General features: G+C 40.4%; 1 protein-coding gene across 1 annotated transcript in view; it reads right to left on the minus strand.

The window, feature by feature from the left end:
- The window catches only part of LOC146652400 (acyl-CoA:lysophosphatidylglycerol acyltransferase 1-like), a 69,187-nt gene extending 49,288 nt beyond the window's left edge, over window positions 1-19,899 (minus strand). The window contains exons 1-2 of the mRNA XM_085381185.1: window positions 19,320-19,899; window positions 18,403-18,655 (exon numbers count right to left, since the gene is read on the minus strand). Coding sequence (XP_085237311.1) covers window positions 18,403-18,640 — 238 coding nt within the window. The 5' untranslated portion in view covers window positions 18,641-18,655; window positions 19,320-19,899. The remainder of the gene's footprint in view (window positions 1-18,402; window positions 18,656-19,319) is intronic.
- Window positions 19,900-21,972: the final 2,073 nt, after the last annotated feature.

Genomic DNA, 21,972 nt, shown 5'->3' on the forward strand with positions numbered 1-21,972 from the left:
TAAAAACAGAATTCAACTAAAAGTCAAGAAAATCAGGTGGAGCTGATAGGAAGGGACTTTGACCGTGAAGCCTGTCTCCCAAGGGCATCTGTCACTCCCCACTGGCCTCCTCTGCCATCACTGGAGGGATGAGAGACAACAGGCCCAGGCAGGCAGGAGCATACTCCTGTGCCTGGGGAAACCTGCATGGAAACCACGTAGAGGGAAATTGAGGAATGAATAACACAAGTTTCGTCTGGTTCGTTTGTGAATAAAACACACTAGAAAAATGCCAAAGACTGGGCAACAGAGATCATTTAACTTCATTTTTTAACTACAAAAGCACTACTTTAGTGACTCTGATTGCCTACATGTGATGCATTTAGGGGAAATCTGTAAATAAACATGGGTTACGCTCTCTCTGAATGGACACGGCTCTAGTTCCTCTAAAAGAGGAATAAGATCTGCTTTCATGAGTTCAGGAAAAAAAGACATTTGAACAACCTGTCAGTATTGACAGTTTCTGCATGACTCAGTTATTACCTTGTCGTTTTAATTTAATTTTTTTAAAAATGTACATGAGTAACGGTACCTGCTGCTAACTGTGACCATAACATGCTCACAAAAGGATTTAGTCATTCAGTGTGCAATTTATTCAGCACTTCATTAGCAGATATTAAAGTACTCACTCTGTAGCTGCGAACACGAACAACTGACAACACTTAACAGAGAAAGCTCGCTCCATGTTACTGTTTATTAGTAACATCAAATGCAACCAAGGTAAACACACAACTTTCTGGTAAATACAGAAAATATACATAAAAAAGTCTCAGAGAGCAGCTCATGGCCACACAGTGGGCTGCGGAAGATAGTAAAGTTGGGCCAAAGAAGTGATTTACAACAGACAAATGTATGATAAAGATTTCTGATGTAAAGTTTAGTCAGAGTTGCCATCATACGTTTACAATTAAAAACAGAACCAGGGAAACAAAGCCACAGGATTTATCAACTGTCATTCTTACTCAACCGTTTGATCCTGAACAGTTTTCATTTTCGTGTTGATAGTGGGAAGGAACTGTCACGCAATTCAAGCACAGCTTTCCAATTTAAATCAACCCACAAAACGCAAATCAGCAGAATATCAAAATGAACAGCCGAAAACACAAAGAAAGCTCACGAGGCCAGCGTGATGGTCAGATTTGTGAATAAAGGTTTGTGTGGGCCGCTGAGAAGTTTCATATTTCAAACTGAGGTGCGGCAGTTTGGATTCTGGGAACAGGTGCTCCGTAACATGCCATGGGTATTGCTGCTGAAATAGTAAAGTTTGGAAACCTCACAATCCAAGCAACAGACTTTTTCTTATTTTTCAAATCTCAAATCACCGATCACCATGTACCCCAACCAGAAGCCTTGGATGAACCGTGATGTTCGTCTCCTCCTGAAGGTCCGCAACACTGCCTTTAGGTCAGGAGATGCACACGCCTACAGTACAGCCAGGGCTAATCTAAAGAAGGGCATCAAAAAAGCCAAACACCATTACAAAAAGAAGGTAGAAGAACACTTCTCCAACTCCAACCCCCGACGCATGTGGCAAGGACTCCAGACCATTACAGACTACAGGACCACCAAACCCTCCCCCGCATCCTCTGATGTCTCCTTCCTCAACGAGCTCAACAACTTTTATGCTCGTTTTGAGCGAGGGAACCCCACAACCACAACAGACATGACGCCAGACCACCAACCTCTGACTCTCTCCCCCACCGATGTAGGAGCGGTGCTGAGCAGGATCAATGTCCACAAGGCTGCAGGTCCTGATGGCATCCCCGGGCGTGTTCTCAGAGCGTGTTCTGGGGAGCTTGCAGGAGTGCTCACAGACATATTCAATCTGTCCTTGGCCCACGCTGTGGTACCGGCCTGCTTCAAATCCACCTCCATCGTCCCGATACCCAAAAACTCCAACCCATCTAGCCTCAATGACTACCGCCCAGTAGCACTCACCCCCATCATCACTAAGTGCTTAGAGCAGCTGGTCCTAGCACATTTCAAATCCTGTCTCCCCCCCCCCTGGCCTCATCAGTGACAACGATGAGGCCGCCTACAGGGAGGAGGTGGATCGTCTGGCTGAGTGGTGCGACAGAAACAACCTGCTGCTTAACACCGAGAAGACCAAGGAGCTCATCGTGGACTACAGGAGGAATGCTGACCCACATCCACCCGTCCACATTAAGGGGACGGCTGTGGAGCGTGTGAGCAGCTTCAAGTTCCTGGGAGTCCACATCTCCGAGGATCTCACCTGGACGACCAACTGCTCCAAGCTGGTCAAGAAGGCTCACCAGCGCCTCTTCTTCTTGAGGACTGAGGAAGAACCACCTGTCCTCAGACATCCTGGTGAACTTCTATCGCTGCACCATCGAGAGCATCCTGACCAACTGTATAACAGTCTGGTACGGGAACTACTCTGCCTCGGACCGGAAGGCATTGCAGAGGGTCGTGAAAACTGCCCAGCGCATCGCCGGAGCACCACTTCCTGCCATAAAGGACATCTACAGGAAGCAGTGTCTGAAAAGGGCTGGGAAAATCATCAAAGACCCCAGTCACCCATCACATAGATTCTTCACCCTCCTGCCCTCTGGGAGGCGCTACAGGAGCCTCCGGACTAAGGCCACCAGGTACCGGAACAGCTTCTTCCCCACAGCTGTCAGACTCCTGAACTCTGCCTCCTGACATCTGACCCACGTTAAACTCGTGGACTGGACTGGATGCGAACACGCGCGAGCGCGCACGCACACGCACGCAATAACATGGACTGAACCATCACTCACAACCACTAGCACTTTATATAGCCTCTGTAGAAATTATCCACATATCTCACTTATCTTAACTGCACAACTGTATAGTTCTGTGTAAATAATCATTCTGTACATACGATCATTTTTAAATCCTACAACTGTTTATAACTTGCATAGTTCCCATTTCTGTATAGCTGTATATCTCAGATTTCTGTATAGTTTTTTATTCCATATTTATATCCTGTTCATAGCTTGTACTCACTACACTCACACTTCATAACATACTTCATACCGTGTACATTATACCATACCATAATAGACCCATTTCTGTAATATACTTACATATCTATATTATTGCTAATATATATTCTAATATCTATATCACGGCTAAAGCACTTCTGGATGGATGCAAACTGCATTTCGTTGTCCTGTACCTGTGCATGTGCAATGACAATAAAGTTGAATTCTATTCTATTCTCAAATGATTATCTGCCTTCAAAACCCTCGAACAGGTCAGGATACATTCATGACTAAATATAGTTTGGGCTAGGGCTGTTCGATATAACGATGTATATCAGATGACGATGTAAAAACGTCTATCGTTTCATTTTACGCTATCGTTTGTTTCGTGGTGTCGCAAAATAAACTGTTTACGGCAATATTTTTTCATCCTTTTGATGGTCACTGCAGTGGCTATATTAATTTCTTAAAGTTCTTTCTCTTATATTTTATATAACCACACTACTGACAGACAAGCACCTGTTTTTATGCGTTGTGGTTAGCAACAGCGACGGTAACACCCTCGCGTGTCTGCTTGTTTATGTTCCACATAAACTTTTCACAATAAAGCTCAAGATCCTGTTGAGACTTTTCAAAATAAACTGAATCACGTGAAAGAGCAGATTATTTACAGATGAGAAGTAAAAAATAGCCACCAGGTGCTAAAAAATAAACCTTAGACTCAAACGTTAGAACAGGCTTTTCCCCGCAGCACGCCGTGTAATAAATACTCAAAGAAAACGCGGCCGTTACAACTTATGTCTAAAAATGTATAGTTTCATGCATCGGTTAAAACACTCAACTCCAGCTACATGACGCGCAGCTGGAAACACTTCCTGCAAGTCGAGCTGCCCGAGATTCACAGAATTTACAGAAAATGTTACATTTTTGTGATTTATATCGTTATCGGGACGATAGATGTCTTATATCGGGATATGAGACTTTGGTCATATCGCACAGCCCTAGTTTGGGCTGGGGACTCTACCCCACATCGATTTTTTTTATCCTTTCTTTTTGCGTCAAGTCCAGCAGCAATGATAGCAACCTGAAGGTTGAAGGACAAAATTTCATGAAAATATCAATTACTGGTTACCATAACTCTGTTCTCATAATACAGGAGCAGGTCATGTCCAGTGAGTGTGAAGAACAGACAGCCCTACACAGTAAAAGACCAGGTTAAATCCAGTTATCAAGGTCTCCATATCAATACAATGATTGTGGAGTATCATGAATTGCTTTTAAATTCTTACTCTCAATAAAAGCTAAAAGCCAGTTTGACCTCATTTTGCTCTAAAAGTTTGTTGTGTTACAACATATCGACATTAAAACATGGATTTATCGCATAATGCACAGTGTTCATCCAAATCAATACCCCACAGTCTCTCTCTGCACACCGGGGATTTAAACGTCAGCCTCCACTTATGCAAACATGTTTCAGGGCTTCAGAACAAAAGAGATGTTAATTTCCATTCATGCTATCGCCCTCTCCACTGATCCCGAGCCGCAGGGCCATTATTCCACTCTGGTTCACTCCTTCACTCATGATACAAGACATGACTCCAAGTCCATTTAAACCTACAGTATGTTTTCATGCACTACACACATTAAACATTTACCAAAGTGGTGCCAATACACCGACAGTACTGTTTCTCTAGGTAAAAGCTTTTAACAGTGCATGCTGTTGTTTTTATAGTGAATATTCTATCGGTGCTTTCATCTAGATGCATTTCTTTGATTACCGAGGACAAAGACCTTGTTAGCCAGTAGGATAAATGACTCAAAATACCAGCAATGCTGAGGTCAAACAGAACAGAATGCTGACAAAGACTGACGTAAACGGAGGTTGATGAAATCCTGAAAAGAGAGCAAAGCTGTCTCAGCCTAACAGGTGCGACACAAATAGCTCAAGACAGTCGAGGAAATGTCCGTATAAGATGATCTGTGGACACCCACACAGTCCAAAGAACAAGTCTAATCAGCCAAGTAACTGCAAACACTTCCGTGGGTGTACGGAGGCTTTGACAAATGAAAATCAGCTTCAGAATGAATTTACTCCAGCCGGCCACTGTCTACTGCTCAGACAACCTGAAACACGCTCAGTCTTATGCCATAACATGGAACACTGAAAGTTATCCCCAGTTATCCCCCCAAGATGGGGATATTAGAGAGAATATATGAACAACACTACATCCAAAATTGTTCTTTTAATTATACTTCTAATCATTTAGAAGCATCTAATCACTTGAAACTCCTATCAGCACAAAAGCATCTATTCTTGAGTAGGTATTCAGAAAAACAACGTGATAATAAGTTATCATCAGCATGTTATTGTCTCTATAAAAGAATGATTGTATTGGGCGTAGACAGCAAGAAGGAATCACCATTCCTGAAAGGCGAACCTGACTTTTCACTTTCCAATACCCAAAAGCAATCAGATTACTAACTAGCATATAGTCACATCTGAGAAGCTAGAACCTGTATTTTGTTGGCAATTTGCTTTTATTCTTGATTAACATAAATTATGGTTTTAATTTCTACTGATCAAGTAGAAGGAACAAAACTAGTACTGATCAGAATAAAAAAAAATAAAGATAAAACTCCAGTATACCAATGATCAAATCTATTTTTGCTCGCCATTAAGACACAGGTAGCTGCTGCAGACTTCTCCTGAATGATAGGTGATGTCACTCAGACAATACTGATACATCAGGGCTGATATAGGAAGAAAATAAGTGAACACCAGAAACAAAAACATTGTCTAGACATAGCTGGCTCTCCTGCTAGCAACTGGTACTCAAGACAGAGGAAAACTAATTAGATCAGTCCATTGTTCAGTATCAGTATCAGATATCCTCATTGAACGACTGGCGACCTGTAGCCCTGACCCCCATCGTAAGCAAATGCTTCGAGAAGCTGGTCAGGGACTTCATCTGCTCTGCACTACCCGACTCACTGGACCCTCTACAGTTTGCATACTGCCACAACAGGTCCACTGATGATGCCATAGCCCTGACACTACACACTGCCCTGTCACACCTGGAGAAGAGAGACACGTATGTGAGGATGCTGTTTGTAGATTACAGCTCAGCATTCAATACCATCGTTCCCTCGAAGCTGGACAGGAAACTGCAGGATCTAGGACTGAGCAGCTCCCTCTGCAGCTGGATCCTTAGCTTCCTGTCTGACAGACGCCAGGTGGTCAGACTGGGCAGCATCACCTCATCCCCCATCACACTGAACACTGGTGCTCCACAGGGGTGTGTACTGAGCCCTCTCCTATACTCACTCTACACCTACGAGTGCACAGCCACTAACAGCTCCAACATCATTGTGAAGTTTGCGGACGACACTACAGTGGTGGGTCTTATCACCAACGGTGATGAGACGGCTTACAGGGAGGAGGTCAGCGCCCTGACCCACTGGTGTCAAGACAACCATCTCACCCTCAACGTCGCAAAGACAAAGGAGTTGATAGTGGACTTCCGGAGGTGCAGAGAAGTACACACCCCCATCACCATCAACGGCGCTGCTGTGGAGAGAGTGAGCAGCTTCCGGTTCCTTGGCGTACACCTGGCTGAGGATCTTACGTGGTCAGTACACACAAACAAAACAGTGAAGAAGGCGCAGCAGCGCCTCTTCTTTCTCAGGAGACTGAAAAGATTCGGCATGAGCCCCCGCATCCTCAGGACCTTCTATCACTGTGCCATTGAGAGCATCCTCACTGGATGCATCACCACCTGGTATGGCAACAGCACCGCCTACAACTGCAAAGCTCTCCAGCGAGTAGTGCGGTGCTCTGAACGGATAATTGGAGGTGAGCTTCCCTCCCTCCAAGACATCTACAGGAAGCGGTGCCTGAGGAAAGCGGGGAGGATCATCAAGGACTCCAGTCACCCCAGCCATAAACTGTTCAGACTGCTTCCATCAGGAAGGAGGTTCTGCAGCATCCGGTCCCGTACCAGCAGACTGAGAGACAGCTTTTTCCATCAGGCCATCAGACTGCTGAACACGTCATAGACACCTCAGCTTCACTACTGGAACTTCAACATTATGCACTCCACACTGTATATAAATGCCACTTGTTTTGCACATATTCAACTCTGTATATTTTATATATTTTTTTATTATTATTATTATTTTATTTTATTTTTTTATTATTTCATTTGTAAAAATGTGTATACACACACACACACACACACACACACACACACACACACACACACACGAAAATATTTAGTATACACATCCAGAAATGCATACACTATTATATATTGTACATATATTTATTAGTTTCAGGTTGGCCATTCTTGTATTTTGCTCGTTTGTGTTGTTGTGTTTGCACATCTCTGTTGCTTGTGGGGCTCGCACACAAGAATTTCACTCGCATGTGCTGTGCCAGTGTGCCTGCACATGTGATGTGACAATAAAAAGTGATTTGATTTGATATCTTATGACCTTTGCAAGGTTTGTAAACTTTGACCATGTGGTGCCAGAAAGTGGCTGTTCAGCATAAGCATATCTTTGCATACCCTGTAGGAAATAAAACAAACAAAAACAAAAAACAAAGCAGCCCTAATATGGAAGTAAAACTAAAACATCCCAAGTCTAACGGCATATCAAAATGTTTCCATTCTGCATTCAGGATTTGTAGCACCAAGTTCTGCTAACTGATTTTTGTATAACAGACCAATGTCTGACTATAGCTACAGACAAAGAGATACAACCCTAATAGAGCTGCATTGTATCAGGAAGGCCATAAAGTCAGTGCAAAATCAAACACGTACATCCATCTGCTGTGGCGACCTCTGGACAAATGAGGTAGTAGCCGAAAGTACCTTGTTAGACGCGGGACATATACGAAAAAAAAAAAGGAGTCAAGTTATAGACTTACAGATTCTGATTTCAATGACTGAAACTGAGGGGGGGGGGGGGGGGGGGGGGGGGGGGGGGGGGGAGTCTGGGCTTTCTGAATTCATGGATGCAGATTATCTTCCATCATACTATAACCACAACTAAGTAGTTGTAAGACTGCATAAATGCTAGCAAGCAGTTTGGTGTGTGGGTGGCATAAAGTGACATAGACAGCGTGGAGTCTTGTTATGGGCCCATGAGTTGAAAGTTTTCAGTGTTGCCAACTTGGTCTTTTGAAACTACATGTGACGAACAAGGGTTCAATGTGATTGTGAAGCTGCACGCTCGCTGGCTAACAACTTGTGATTGACAAGCCAGTAAGACCCCCAAGTAATGAAATGACTGCCTGAGCCCATAAAATCCTTAGGAAAGTATCTTTTAAGGCCAGCTAAAGCTACGTCGACAGTTTATACTGTCTGTGGTTTGCATACTTCTCCTGCTAACATACTGATGCGGCACACATGGTGTTTAAATGGTGATAAATTCTAATGAAGGTACAGCTTTTACAGATACCAATTCTGAACAATTTCTCTCAGTCCACACACTCAGCCGTGTATATAGTTGCGCTGCTTCTCTTGGAAACGTCACATTCCCGGTGAAGAGTGACGAAAGCAAACAAGTGTGCAGAGTCTGAACATTCAGTCATCATCTTTGATCTCATCGCAGGTCAGACAGTCAACCCACTCACACAACATGAAATGAAAACTTAATCCCACTGGCTTTAATGCACCTGTTGTGAGCATGACAGTCTGATCAGACCTAACACAATTACAATGCTTTCAACAACAAAAACAACAACAACTTTCCACAGAGCACTAAGGTTCACACGTTTGAGGCTTTCTGAGGCATCTTCCTTGCTTAACATATGTTTCTTAATAGCGGGATAGTTCATATTTGATGCATGGAAGTCCTGGCAATCAAGATTTATCCTGTAAAAAGTGGCCTAATGAATTCTAACGGCCACTCTTTGTCGCAGCTATAACAGCACATCTGTGCTTTATTTCTGCTGACATAACGTAAACCTGCAGACAAATAAAAGGACAAAACATGCTGTAAAAAAAAAAACCTTATTTATAGCATGCTGTAGTTGTAGACGTTAATGTTAAAGTAACAGGCTCCCTGCTATTGAGATTACAGCTTCAATACACGATTCATAGGAAGGATTCAAACACTTTGGTGTGAATACTACTCGCGAGCTTAATTACAGGTCTTGCACCGTCTTTTTCCTTTTGTCATTCTCTTTCATGAACATAAATAAACAAACAAAGTGGTGCAATTTCTTGTCCACTTCTCTTTTTGTGATACTCTCATTGAGCTGCATCAGTGTCTTTGCTTTTCGTTTCCTGTCCTCTGCACTTCAGCACTGTGTAATTTACTAATTCAAACAAGTCATTTCATCATTAGAAGTTTGAGCTACTGATATATTCTGAGCCCATTAGCCTGACACGTGCCTCTGGAGTCAGAACTGCTGTGTCTAGGCTAGTTGATGTTGCTAAGCTCTGATAGGGTAGGAGATAGCGGCACACCCTGGTTGCTAGTCCCTTTACAGGACTAACACAAAGAGACAGAACCTTTCATGCTTATAGCCGATTTATCTAACATGTATGTTTTGGGACTGTAGGAAGCCAGAGAGAATCCACACAGGTACAGGGAGAGCATGCCAACCACCCACACCTATGCAAACGGCAGGACCAAAACACAGCAACAATTCACCTTTTCTGTTAGACTGGGATCAGTTTTGAGTTTCTTCTTTTATCGAAATATGTTAGGTGATTCACCTTACTGCCTGAGGATCCTGAGGAATAACATTATTATCAACATCACTAGAACTATGTTGATCTTATGGTGCCCAGTCCTTCATTAGTTGAAGCAGATTTACGGTTTACTTTACTAAGCACATTTGCAGGACTACCACGAGAGCTCACACAGACTGTATGCCAAGCAGTATCAGTCCACTTTTGCAGTGCTACCAGCAAGTCCTTCTGCTCTGGTCCAAATGTGAGAATACCTTACAATTAGAGCTGGGCGATATGAGATTTTTTCATATCACGATATGTTTTTTTCATTTTAGGCGATAACGATATCTATCACGATATAAGCCAAATAACTATATTTGTAAGATTTAAATGTGCCGTTGCTCACAAGTAAAATGTGAAATAATCAGCAGCTTGTTTTGATTTAAATATTTATTTCCCATAATAAGTTCAACAGGGTAGATGTACTTAAGGAACATGAGACTTTTTCAGATAAATAAAGGCAAATATTGCAAACTACACAAAAGGCAGGCGCTAAAGTGTTTAAGTTTCAAAATAGAACAAACGAAACAGACTAAATTGTCAATTCCACTTAGAAACAAAATATTAATTCTAAAAATAAATCTTAGTTTGTTTTACAGAAGATCAGACAAAACTGACTAACTTTTGTCAATATCAAATAAACTGAGAACTAAAAGGAAATTCTCAATCTCTCCTTGTTGTATAGCTGAGCTTTTCAAACAGTTTTAACAGTTACTTTAGTCTGACAAAAGCCGAATGACGAATTAGCGCTTCCAGTCAGAGACTGAGGCTACGTCCACACGTACACGGGTATTTTTGAAAACAGAGATTTTCCGTTTTCGTTTTAAAAAATAATCCCGTCCACACATAAAGGGAGAAATGAAGGAAAACGCTGCTATGAACATGCCAAAGCAGCAGGTGGCGCTAGATTCCTAACCGTGCAGAAATGTTGGCCAATCAGAAGTCTAGAAGCCTCGGTGGGGAAAAAGTAAACAAAGCTGGGGCATAGAAGCAGAACCGAGTCGTATGTGTGGACGGACAGTAACTGTGTGTATATGTAAGCATTTAAACACTGCAGAGAGTAGAATTAACAGTAACAGTATTGTAGAAATTCATTTCACCGAAACAATAACGTGGTGCACAGTGTGACGCATGCACCAGTTTATTGTATTTCCAGACTTGTTTTCAGCACAATTTACAGTGCACGCTACTCTGTTTTTTGTCAGACTTGAAATAGCCGAAATACCTTCACACTACGGAACTTCTATGGCTCTTCCGTTCGACAATCTCTCCGGCATTGCAACCATCATCTGTTTTCTCTTCGGTCACGCTCGGTTGATTTTTCTAGTCGGCACACTCATTTCCTCCATTACCCGCTGGCTGCTTCCCAAACAAACACACGTGCGGCTTGGCACTTGTGCTGTACGTAACAAGTCACGCGACGTGACGCTGCGGCTGTGATTGGTTCGGCTCTGCGCTACTTAATTTGGATTGGCTGACCTTTTTTTTTTTTTTTTTTTGAGGACAAGAGCGGCGAGGTCTATCGCGATAGCTTAATTTCTCTATCGAGTAAAAGTTATATCGCGATACATATCGTTATCGTTCTATCGCCCAGCTCTACTTACAATATAATTAATATTTTGCAATACTCATTTTGAAACCCAAGCCCTGAATATATGCAATACATCCTGTGAGAGTGTAACACAGCAGGACACGCCTTTATGAGTCTGGTGATGGAATAAAGGGTGAGCAGTGCTCACTGATGTATCGCACACTCTTGATTATGTATAAGGTGTCACATTATGGCTGTACAGGTGTACTCGCAGTGACATGAGGTGTACGTCACTTGTGCATCGTGGCGGTTTGATTATTGCTGCTGTTATCAAGCACTTTTTCCTTAATGTAACTGTACCTGTGCCCTTTTTACATGTGAAACAGGCAAATACCTGTTAGTGCATCATAATTGCGTTTTAATGTTAGCTATTGAGTTATGCCAACCAGCTAGCAGCACTGGTGGAGCAGTTATAGTTCTTTCAATCAACAGGCTGGAACCGTCCAAATGCTTCAGTTGCTTAAGTTACAGATGAAGTATTTTAACATTCATCACCGTGCAGTGACGTTACTGTACTGAAAGCTAAGCTCAACTCCAACAGCGGTCAACATTTAGTTTCCTCAACCATGTCTATGAGAGAACATAAGAGTTGTGAAACCTCTGGTCAAAAGAAATTGCAGATCAGTGCTTTGTCTGCTACACAAATCTAGTTAATCATTTGTCACAGGTTAACCTGTTTGCAGAGGGGAGCCTTCCAGCAGTCAAATACTGCAGCATGCCTTCCATTATAATCAGTAGGGCTGCAACTAAAGATCATTTTGGTTAGTGAGTAATCTGCCAATTTTTCTTTGTTTGTCAATTACTCAACAATTACTTGAATAACTCTTATCTTAGCGTCCTGTTGGCAGTCCTTCTGTTCTACACTCCAGTACCTCATCTGCTCAAGTCTGCCCACCTGTGAATATCACCCTGTTGTCCCGTCCCACAGCAAATTAAATTCATGACACAGAAAACATGAATTTGAAAATAATACAGTGTATTTTTAACATTACTCAATAGGACTGTCAGAATAAATATTTTTATTTATTTCACTTTAAGTAATACAAATTAAAGTGCCAGTAGTATTTCAACAAAAACAATAATGTGCAAATAGGAAACTAAAAATGGCTTCTGTCCGTAAGTTTAAATAAAGCTTCAAATTAAATCAAAAAGACTATATTTTCCCATCCAAAATAATAAGCTTTCAGAGTTTCCAGATGTTTCAGTTCATGGAGTAATGATTGCAGTGGACATGCTGTGGAGTGAGTTTTGCTCTTATCCGTGAGATGATGTTCCCAGCTGCTGATAACCACACTAAAGATGTTCTCTGTCCTGACTTCAGCCATTTGAGAGGTGCATGAACCTCTTTACAGGACAAACTCATCTATTCAATTTTGCTTAATACTAGTAAAACAGAACAAAACAAACATTTACATGGTATTAGTACATGAAGTGTCGTCACATTTTTAAAGCTGATGTCATCCTTTATTGCAACCCCAATAATCAGCAGCCAACAAACCAGAAAAGGTGCAAAATTCCCACAACTGTCCATTAATTAGGAAAGAATGCAGCTCTCGGTTGAGTATCTAGTTTAGAAAAAAAAAAAACATTAAAAAATAAAGAGAGATTAAGAGTGCATTCACCTCATAGTAACATAGCTACTTTAACCCTCAGCCTTCACTTGCACCCTCAAACTGTGAGAAAATCTGGAATTATAATTTAATTTCATATAAGCTGCCCCTGTGATCACCAAAACATCCTCATGCGAGTGTTTGTTACTGATAAAATGATCCACGATATCTACAAAGCACCACTGTTCTGTTTCTCCACAGGAGGTGATGCAACATCCGTCATGTGTGATAGTTAACCAAAAGCATAGCTTTAAGACTGCAGCGTATTAATCTGTCAGAGCCCTTCCTGACATATTTGTAGACTTTCTGGACTGCAAACACAGCCTGAACAGACTCCAACTTATAATATCCATCATACGCCAAGATATTTACTTATCAGTCTTTAGGAACATCATAGATAAAAACAAGCAGCTAGGAGGACTCCTTGTTTAACAGTATGCTGTCAGTTAATTGGTATAAATAAAATCATAATCTTGTGCTTAAATGCTTCGGTCAGAATGCAACGTTTCATTCCATCCAATAAAACATTTATGTGAAATTTCATCATAAATTACTGATGAATTCTTGAGTTATGGCCAGAAAAGACATTTTGTGAGGTCATGATGGTGCAGACCATGGATACCATCTAAAATCTGGAAAAAGACCATTCATAAGATAGGATGCATGACTGGACAAAAAACAAATAATTAATTAAAATCATTCCAAAAGTACATAAATAGTTTTTGCACAGTTTCTTAAAACATGGCTTATCTGACCAATTTATTGTTAGATTATATGCCAATTAGGATTCTGCCGATTACACAAAACTGCAAAAAGAGTATTTATTACGATGAATCTACAGCAAAGTTTACAACACATTTGTTTGCCAAAAGTCCCACATAACAGGGCAGCACAGCATCATGTTAAGTATGGTATGCAGACCAATCATGAATACAGTCACAGTCACCCACAGGCCCATTTGGAGTCCAACTGTTAGCCAAACAGCAATGATTAGACTCCACAGCAGGAGCATTTAAAGCAACCAATACCCGCTTGTTTTCAGCACTGTAAAGTCTGGCCACTGAACCTGCTGCAAATGAAGGTGCTGAACCGTTTTCACTTTTGCTTGCAAGGCTTTCTATTAATGTTGATTTAAATTATGGGAAGATTTATGGAAAAAAAAAAATCAGATTGCCCTTCCCTTAGAAATTGGAGTAGAAGCAATGTGCGATTTAAGATTGAGATCAAGTCTGATATCAGACTACAACATTTATTGAACACGGAAAGAAAAATATGGACTATAAATGTCGAAAGCTGTGACCTTGGACAAAAACTAGAGCACTGAAATAGTGCTGTATCGTCCACACTAAAAGATTGCAAAGACAATGCGGGGAACCGGGGTTTGAGCAGGTCCGCTTTGTGTTGAGAGGTAACAGTGCTAACTGACTCAACCTTGTCCCAGTGCCCTTGAGCACAAAATTCAGACTGTCACATACAAAAGGACAACCAGGACTGCCCGCTGAACAGTTCATCTCATGCTTTTTCTGTCTTTTCCCATTTATGTTTTTTTTTTTTTTCCCCACATGTCAGAACTGTCTGAGCATCAAAGCCACAAATGAAATTTGGTCGGAGCTGCATAATGATAACATCCTCAATTGTAATTATACCGCTCGGACCAAATTGGAGCTGCATAATGATAACTTGGATTCTTAAAAGCTATGCAAGTATATTTACATAGCTTTTAAGCAGAAGTAAAACTGTAGCAGGTAGCTCCACATCTTTGACTTAGCAGAATTTTTATAACAATAACATTACTCAGACTTTGAGAATAATAATAATAATAATAATAATAATAATAATAATAATAATGTTACATCATGGCTGGCTCATCTCTTGCGCTTATGTCCATCTGCCCAGCAAACATTTCAAACTAACCAAATGCCGACTGCTGGTCTTTTCTTGATATCTAATCGATTCAAAGTTAGTCCTACTGGAGCTGTCCAGTCCAACCACATTTGAGTTTCACACATTTTGTAAAATTTGTATTAATATTAATTATTTATTGTGAAGAATCCGTTGGTAAAGTTTAGGTATTTGCAACAAACTTGGTTAGGGTTACAAAAAGATCCCGGATTGGGTTAAAAATAAAAGGACTCTCTCGGTTGCCATGGTAATGCCACCCTGCTTTCACTGAACAAAATGACACAATGTCTTCTGTTATGAAATGTACTTCCTATTCAAATGCAATACCTACACGTTTGAAGAAAAAAATTAACCCCTGCTGGATAATGATAAGGTTTCAACTGACTGGAAATCAAAATGGGGACTCAGTAAGCCATTTTTTATCTCTCTCCATCGTGATTTGTAATGCAGCAATTCTTAAATACAAAGTTTTCATTCATTTAAAGAAAATGTATTTTTTCTGTGGACCCACTGTAAAAACCATATCATTTATTTTATCTAATACTTATTTAATTTGGCATATTATGAATAATTAATAGAAAAAGATGTAAAACTTACGAAAATACAATTAAAAGCTCATAAATCTATACACTCCTTCACACTTCCAGAGCTGTTCAGTGGGCTCTTTGCCAGGCTGATTCTGGCCCCTGGGCCTTATGTTTGACACCCCTGCTTTAAAGTGATTTTTCAAATTTCGAAATTGCAAAGCATTAATGGCAAATGGCCTGTATTTGTATAGCGCTTTTCTAGTCCCTAAGGACCCCAAAGCGCTTTACACAACCAGTCATCCACCCATTCACACACACATTCACACACTGGTGATGGCAAGCTACAATGTAGCCACAGCCACCCTGGGGCGCACTGACAGAGGCGAGGCTGCCGGACACTGGCGCCACCGGGCCCTCTGACCACCACCAGTAGGCAACGGGTGAAGTGTCTTGCCCAAGGACACAACGACCGAGACTGTCCAAGCCGGGGCTCGAACCGGCAACCTTCCGATTACAAGGCGAACTCCCAACTCTTGAGCCACGATCGCCCCAATGTAATTAATTAGTTAATTAATGTAACTAATGTCCCATTTTATCTGGTTTTCATCACTTTAAAAGATCCAGAACAAATACTAGTACGTACACATAGCTATACATAGTATGAGTAGTACCAGATTGCAAATTACAGTGTATGTCATACCTTTAAAATCTGAATTAAACTTTAATGGCCAAATATCTCACTCCAAATCCTGTCGATCAAAGCCTGCAATACATTTTGCTCAACGCAAGTCCAGGTGCTCTATAGAGTGAAAGCTTTGAATTATTAATTAGCATGCCTTGTTGCTTCCTATGTTCACCACTTAGCAGTTTGTAAGCATTTTGCTCCATATAAATGAACCCGACTGTAGCCTGAGTCACGTCAAGATATCCAACCAGCCATTCGAGTGGAAACAACGACGACCTGTGATATTCGTGTCTGTCAGGTGAGTGTGTCTGATATTCTGTCTCCATCTGTCATTTGTGGAGCACACCAACAATTAGCTTCATTACCGATTTATCTGGCAACTACGCTCTCAGTTAATTAACCTATAAAATGTCAAAAACGGTGAAAAATGTGCATTGTAATTTTTTGAATGCACCAGACGCTTTTTTTAATGTCCTATTGTGTCCGACTACAAATCCAAAAGCTATATGGAATTCATTTACTGATAGAAATGACAAAGAAAAGCACAAAATCATTACAAAAAGGTTTGCTTAATCTATAATTTAATCGGCTACTTTAAATGAACCGTCTGCAAATGGACAATTCTTATTTAATTAAGAAGAAATATATTCAACCTTATAAACAGCAAGCAATGCATTTCAATACAACACCACTTACACAGAATCAGTTATTAAAGCAAGTAACCACAATTATTTGAAAAAGCTCTACTGAAAGTAGGGCAAAGTTTAGCTTTTTAAAATCAATCTCTCTTTCTTTGCTCTGTTGCACATTCTCAGTCACACTTTTCACTCTTCTTAAACTTAACTTCATTTTTATTTTTTTAAGAACTGTTGTATATAGAAAAGTTTTTGCACCATCTTACAATTATTTCCCTTGTGGGATCAATAAAACATCAATTGAACGAGCTGTTTATTTTTATTGAATCATTTGGCCAAAACATTAGTAGCTTATTAATCAATTAACCATTCACCTGAAGCTGCAAGAGGTAACATGTTTCCACAACTTGGAATGTCCAAGAATAGACAAATAGCTTCCTTATTGACTCGTTTTTTTCAACAAATGGTATTTTAAAAAAAGAAAAGAGGGAAAATTACTAAATTTACCCCATTTACTGTCTTACATCAACCTGTGACGCTGCATCAGTTTTAAACTATATAAATATATATAAAACTAGTGTGGAAGGATTTTAAAATGCTTCTGCTATTTATCATAATAAAGATATTACAAACAAACAAATATATCAGTATCATAAATGGCCATACTGTTTTTGTAAACGCTGATATCAGCCCTTTATTTTGCAGTCCATGCCCAATATAAAAAATAAATAAATAAAAAAAAATTATAAAAACATAGTTACACAGGCCAAGAGACCAGTTGGCAACCACCTGTTGCTACAGAAAAAATTGCATTCTTCTGCTAGTCGTAAGTGCCTGCTGAAGGTGCTTTGAAATCAAATGCTAAAGCCTCGTTCATGTCGGCCCAGAGCGTGGCGAGTGACGCAACGATAACCATCGGTCACTATGGAAAAATGTGTATGCCACAACCAGTTTGCTATTGCTAGGTGAAGTTGGTCACAAAGTGGTATACCACACAGAAAACCTGTGACTCCTTTGGCCAGTAGCAGATTGTCAAGTTCACCTGTAGTTTGCATGGAATTTGCTGATTTTTCTGCAAATGCTCGCCAACCACTGTCCGAGCAGTGAAAACTATCAAACATGAAATGCAAAGCGAAAATGACGGCCGTTCAGCTTCAACGCAAAATGTGCCCCTTTTTGATTTGGTTTGGTTCAGCAGTAATGCAAAACATCAACTTTTACAACGTTTTACAGTAGGACATTCAGCAAACCCCAAGTTTGTTAAATAACATGTTTACACAATATTTAGTTGTCATGATGCTGGGCGGTATTAGCCAATGCTTGTCTCGCTCTCTTTCATGTAAGTACATCTAAGTCACAGCAATAAGCATTTGTTTCTCTCAAACAGGTTTTGGGTTGATGTTATATGCATTAAGCATTAAAAATGTGTACTTTACCCTACAGCAAACAGAATACTTCTATTAGCTTTTGAAGACTTTGAAATTATCTTCCCAATAGCAATAACTTCTTAAGTAACCTCATAGGACCTGGAAGAAAACAGGCCTATGTGAAGAAAAGACTTGAAGCTCATACTGGTGTTAGAGCAGGCTCCTGCATTATTAGATGGTCACCACTGAACCCATCATCCCCACACACACACACACACACACACACACTGGATGACAAAAGAGGGAAAAAAAACAAAAAAAAACATCTTACCTGTATAACCTGCAACCCAACCCCATGAAGACACCATGGCCAGCAACCACTTGAACATGATGCCTTCAATGTGCCAGAAAACGGAGCGGTCCCATATTCTCAGGGGTTGAAGCAGCATCAGGTACAAGCAGTAGGATGGGATGGCTACACAGTTGTTGATGAACATAAAAGTGAAACGGAGCACGGATCTGAGGAGAACCCAGACCAGTTTCCCGGCCCCATCCAAGAGCTGTGCCATCCTGATACACACCGTCTGCAAAAGGACACACGCACGGCAGCAGTTAGCCTCTCCTACTGACTTGTTTCACAAGACAGGAAACAAGTCATGTGTGCAACTTGCATCACGTTATCCTCACTGTACACAAACTGTCTGAACCAATCCCCAAATTTACTCATAGCTATTACACACACATACGTACACACACTCTAAACCAAGCAGAGTCTGCCGCTAACCGGCTGAGGCTATTTCACGGAATTTATATGTAACACACGCGTCCTGGACGCTGCAGTCACAGTATTGATAATGAAGATTTACTCTTAAATATGCCCGCTCCTTCTTCTTTAGCGACAGTCTGCTAGCGGGCCAATCTTTTACAGTTTTCCTTGCAAAGACAGCACCATAAAAGGACCAGCCGCTCAGGACACGGTCGAGTACTTCATGACATGCTAGCTAGCGGTGGAGTGAGTTAGCATAACGAGATTAGTTAATAAATATTGGCACTATTGCAAAATAGACCGACACGCACAGCATAGGAAGCTAAGACTTAACACAGTGTTTTACGAGACAATAACACACGTTAACTCGTACGCTGGGTGTCTGGAGGCTCCTGCAAAGCGCAATAGCCGTGTGCCTCATCCAGAATATAGCCCGACCCCTGTAATTGAGTAGTAAAAGTCCTGTAGCTCATGTTACTCACCCGGTTACCGTCACTGAAGCATCCAAGGACGGCCGAAGGTGCAGCTAATTGTTGGAGCGAGATAAACGCTGTCACGTGTACCCAACCCAGGAGGTTAAGTTAGCAGTATTTGCAGGTCGGCATGGTCGGGCTATCAAACGTGGGGGTCAAAGGTGGAAATACTGCGCGATAAAACTGCGGCTGCACCCATTTAGCTATAAAACGCGGACTGCTTGGGAACACGCTCAATCCCGGAGGGCACCGTTAGCTCGCTAGCTGGCTAGCAAGCGACTCCACTCGAGCGCCGCTGGCTCCATCTCAGTCAGACACCGGGATAAATCCTCTGATGCATCATCATCATCACCATCATCGTCATCGTCAAGTTAGCCGACCTCCCATTAGCGAATATTGACGAGAGGCGGCTCAGCCGACGAGGGGAGGCCTGTTGGGATCAGCCCTGATCGTTAGACAAACGCGCCTTAAAATATGCACCGCAGGTACACATCAAATACAAAGATCAGCGATTTCTCGTCTCTAGCTTCCAAGAGCCGTTGTCTTTCTCCGGATGCCGATCACACCGCGTCAATGTACACAAAAGATCAACAGGATCGGAAATGATATGATCCTGCCTTCAAAATAAAATCTTCTTAGTAGTAATCGTACAAAGTGAAGTCAGCTTTTTTTTTCTTTTTTTTTTTTGGTCTAGATATTATGCTATTAAATGAAAATAAAAGGCTTAACTAAAAATCCTTACATGTCCACGCCAGGAACCTTTTATCTTATCTTATCTTATCTTTAGTATTTAGTCACTTTTGTAGATTAACATTGTTAAATGTTCTTATAAGGTTGGATTCCTCACTGAGAAGATAAAGTAGTTTGAGGAGCTCCTGAGAGAGAGAGGTAATAACAGAAGGAGGAAAGTTAGTAAATAAGGAAGTGCAAACGATTACTAAAGAGGAAGTGAGATTAGCTATTAAGAGGATGAAAAGCAGAACGGTCCATATGACATACCTGTGGAAGTATGAAGATATCCAGGAGAGAGCTCAGTGGACCTTTTTACACAGTCCACTGAAAGGATGAGGTGCAGAGGTGTAGTAGCTTCAAAGGGATAAGGATTATGATCATCATCATCACAGAGATCATTCCTGTTATCCAAATATCTGACTATAGTCTATACATTTAAACAATGATCACCCAAACAGAATTAGCAAAAATTATTGCACTTTTTTAGAGTTTAACTCAACAAATTATAAATTAAGTAAACCCCGAGCAGCTGCTGGAACAACTATCAGCCTATATTGGATGATTAGCAAGACCCCCCATCATACTTCCAGTATTCACTTTGTTTAATGTTTTAGGAAGATCATCCATATAAAAACGGAAACAAAACACCTGACAATATCCTGCCTAGTCAGATCACGCTGGTTACTAAAAAGGATGTAGGTTCCAACGAATAAGTCTTGATTAGTTCACTAAAGATTCAAATGTCTGATTATTTACAAAGTTACAAACAGATCATTGTCACATAATCATCATGTTTTTAATCTTTGAGCTTTTTTTTCTCCATATTTATTTGTGCAATTTTTATACCTGAATATATTACATTTTTAAATGTATTCTTTTCGCAGAGTTATGAAAAGCTTTAATGTTGATGGTGTGGTCCTGTGAGGATGTTTTACATACATTTATGTATATGGTTTCTTTTACTGTTTAGTTTTTGCCATAATAAATCATTTCTAACTTTTTTGTGTAATGAAATGTATTAAGAAAATTAAATGTTTCTAAACATTTATTGTTTGGCCAGATCTTGTATAAAATAAATTTTCACATTTATTTTATTTTTTACACTTTTTTTTTTAAATTCTCCATAATTAAATATCTTGAACTTATAATATGAACTGTATTCTTAAATGTTTATTGCTCTGGTCATGTGATCATACTCTACTTATTCTTGTTTTTTGTTTTTAATACTTTTATTAGTTCAATAAAATATTACCTATATTATGGAATAATGTTATATATACTACAATACTACCACTACTACTAATGATGATAATAATATTGTAATCATTGCCACACTAGTTCAATGTGAACTAGAAACTAATTTGAATTTCTATTGCACAATGAGGTCATCGAGACACTTTGATTTTGAAAACCAAAAGCGGATGTTGTTGTTTTTTAAGAGCTTCTCGCTTGATCATCTGACGCCTGCCAGTAGTCTGAGTGCGCAGACTCCGAAGTGCTGATGGTTGGTTTCAGTCTACGACCACAAAAATAAATAATAAATTTAAAAAATCTTATGACTACATCTGAAGTCATCTCGGCACATTTCCAGTTAGTTTTTAAGCTCACATTTGGTTGTGGATATTTTATAATTATTATTTTTTAACAGGCTTTGCCTTTTCTTCTCTAGGATAGAAACAGCGTTATGGTATTTTAGGAACGCTGTGAGCGCAAAATTAATAACATTATAAAAGTTTAAAATAATTATAGCTCACTTTTAGGTGCTTAAATGCTGATGAACATAACAGGAAAGTCAACTGAGGGGTAAAAATTTAAAACGCTAAACTATCAAGAAAGTGTTAAATATGATGTTATAGACCAGTCATTTAGATAAATATGAGGCTGACAGCACAGATTGTAATGGTCTTCAAATGAAGATGCTCCGTTAATT

This window comes from Rhamphochromis longiceps, linkage group LG15 (genome assembly GCF_057381845.1).
Source record: "Rhamphochromis longiceps isolate RC_006_pf linkage group LG15, R_longiceps_female_GT1.1, whole genome shotgun sequence".
In the NCBI taxonomy this organism is placed as follows: domain Eukaryota; kingdom Metazoa; phylum Chordata; class Actinopteri; order Cichliformes; family Cichlidae; genus Rhamphochromis; species Rhamphochromis longiceps.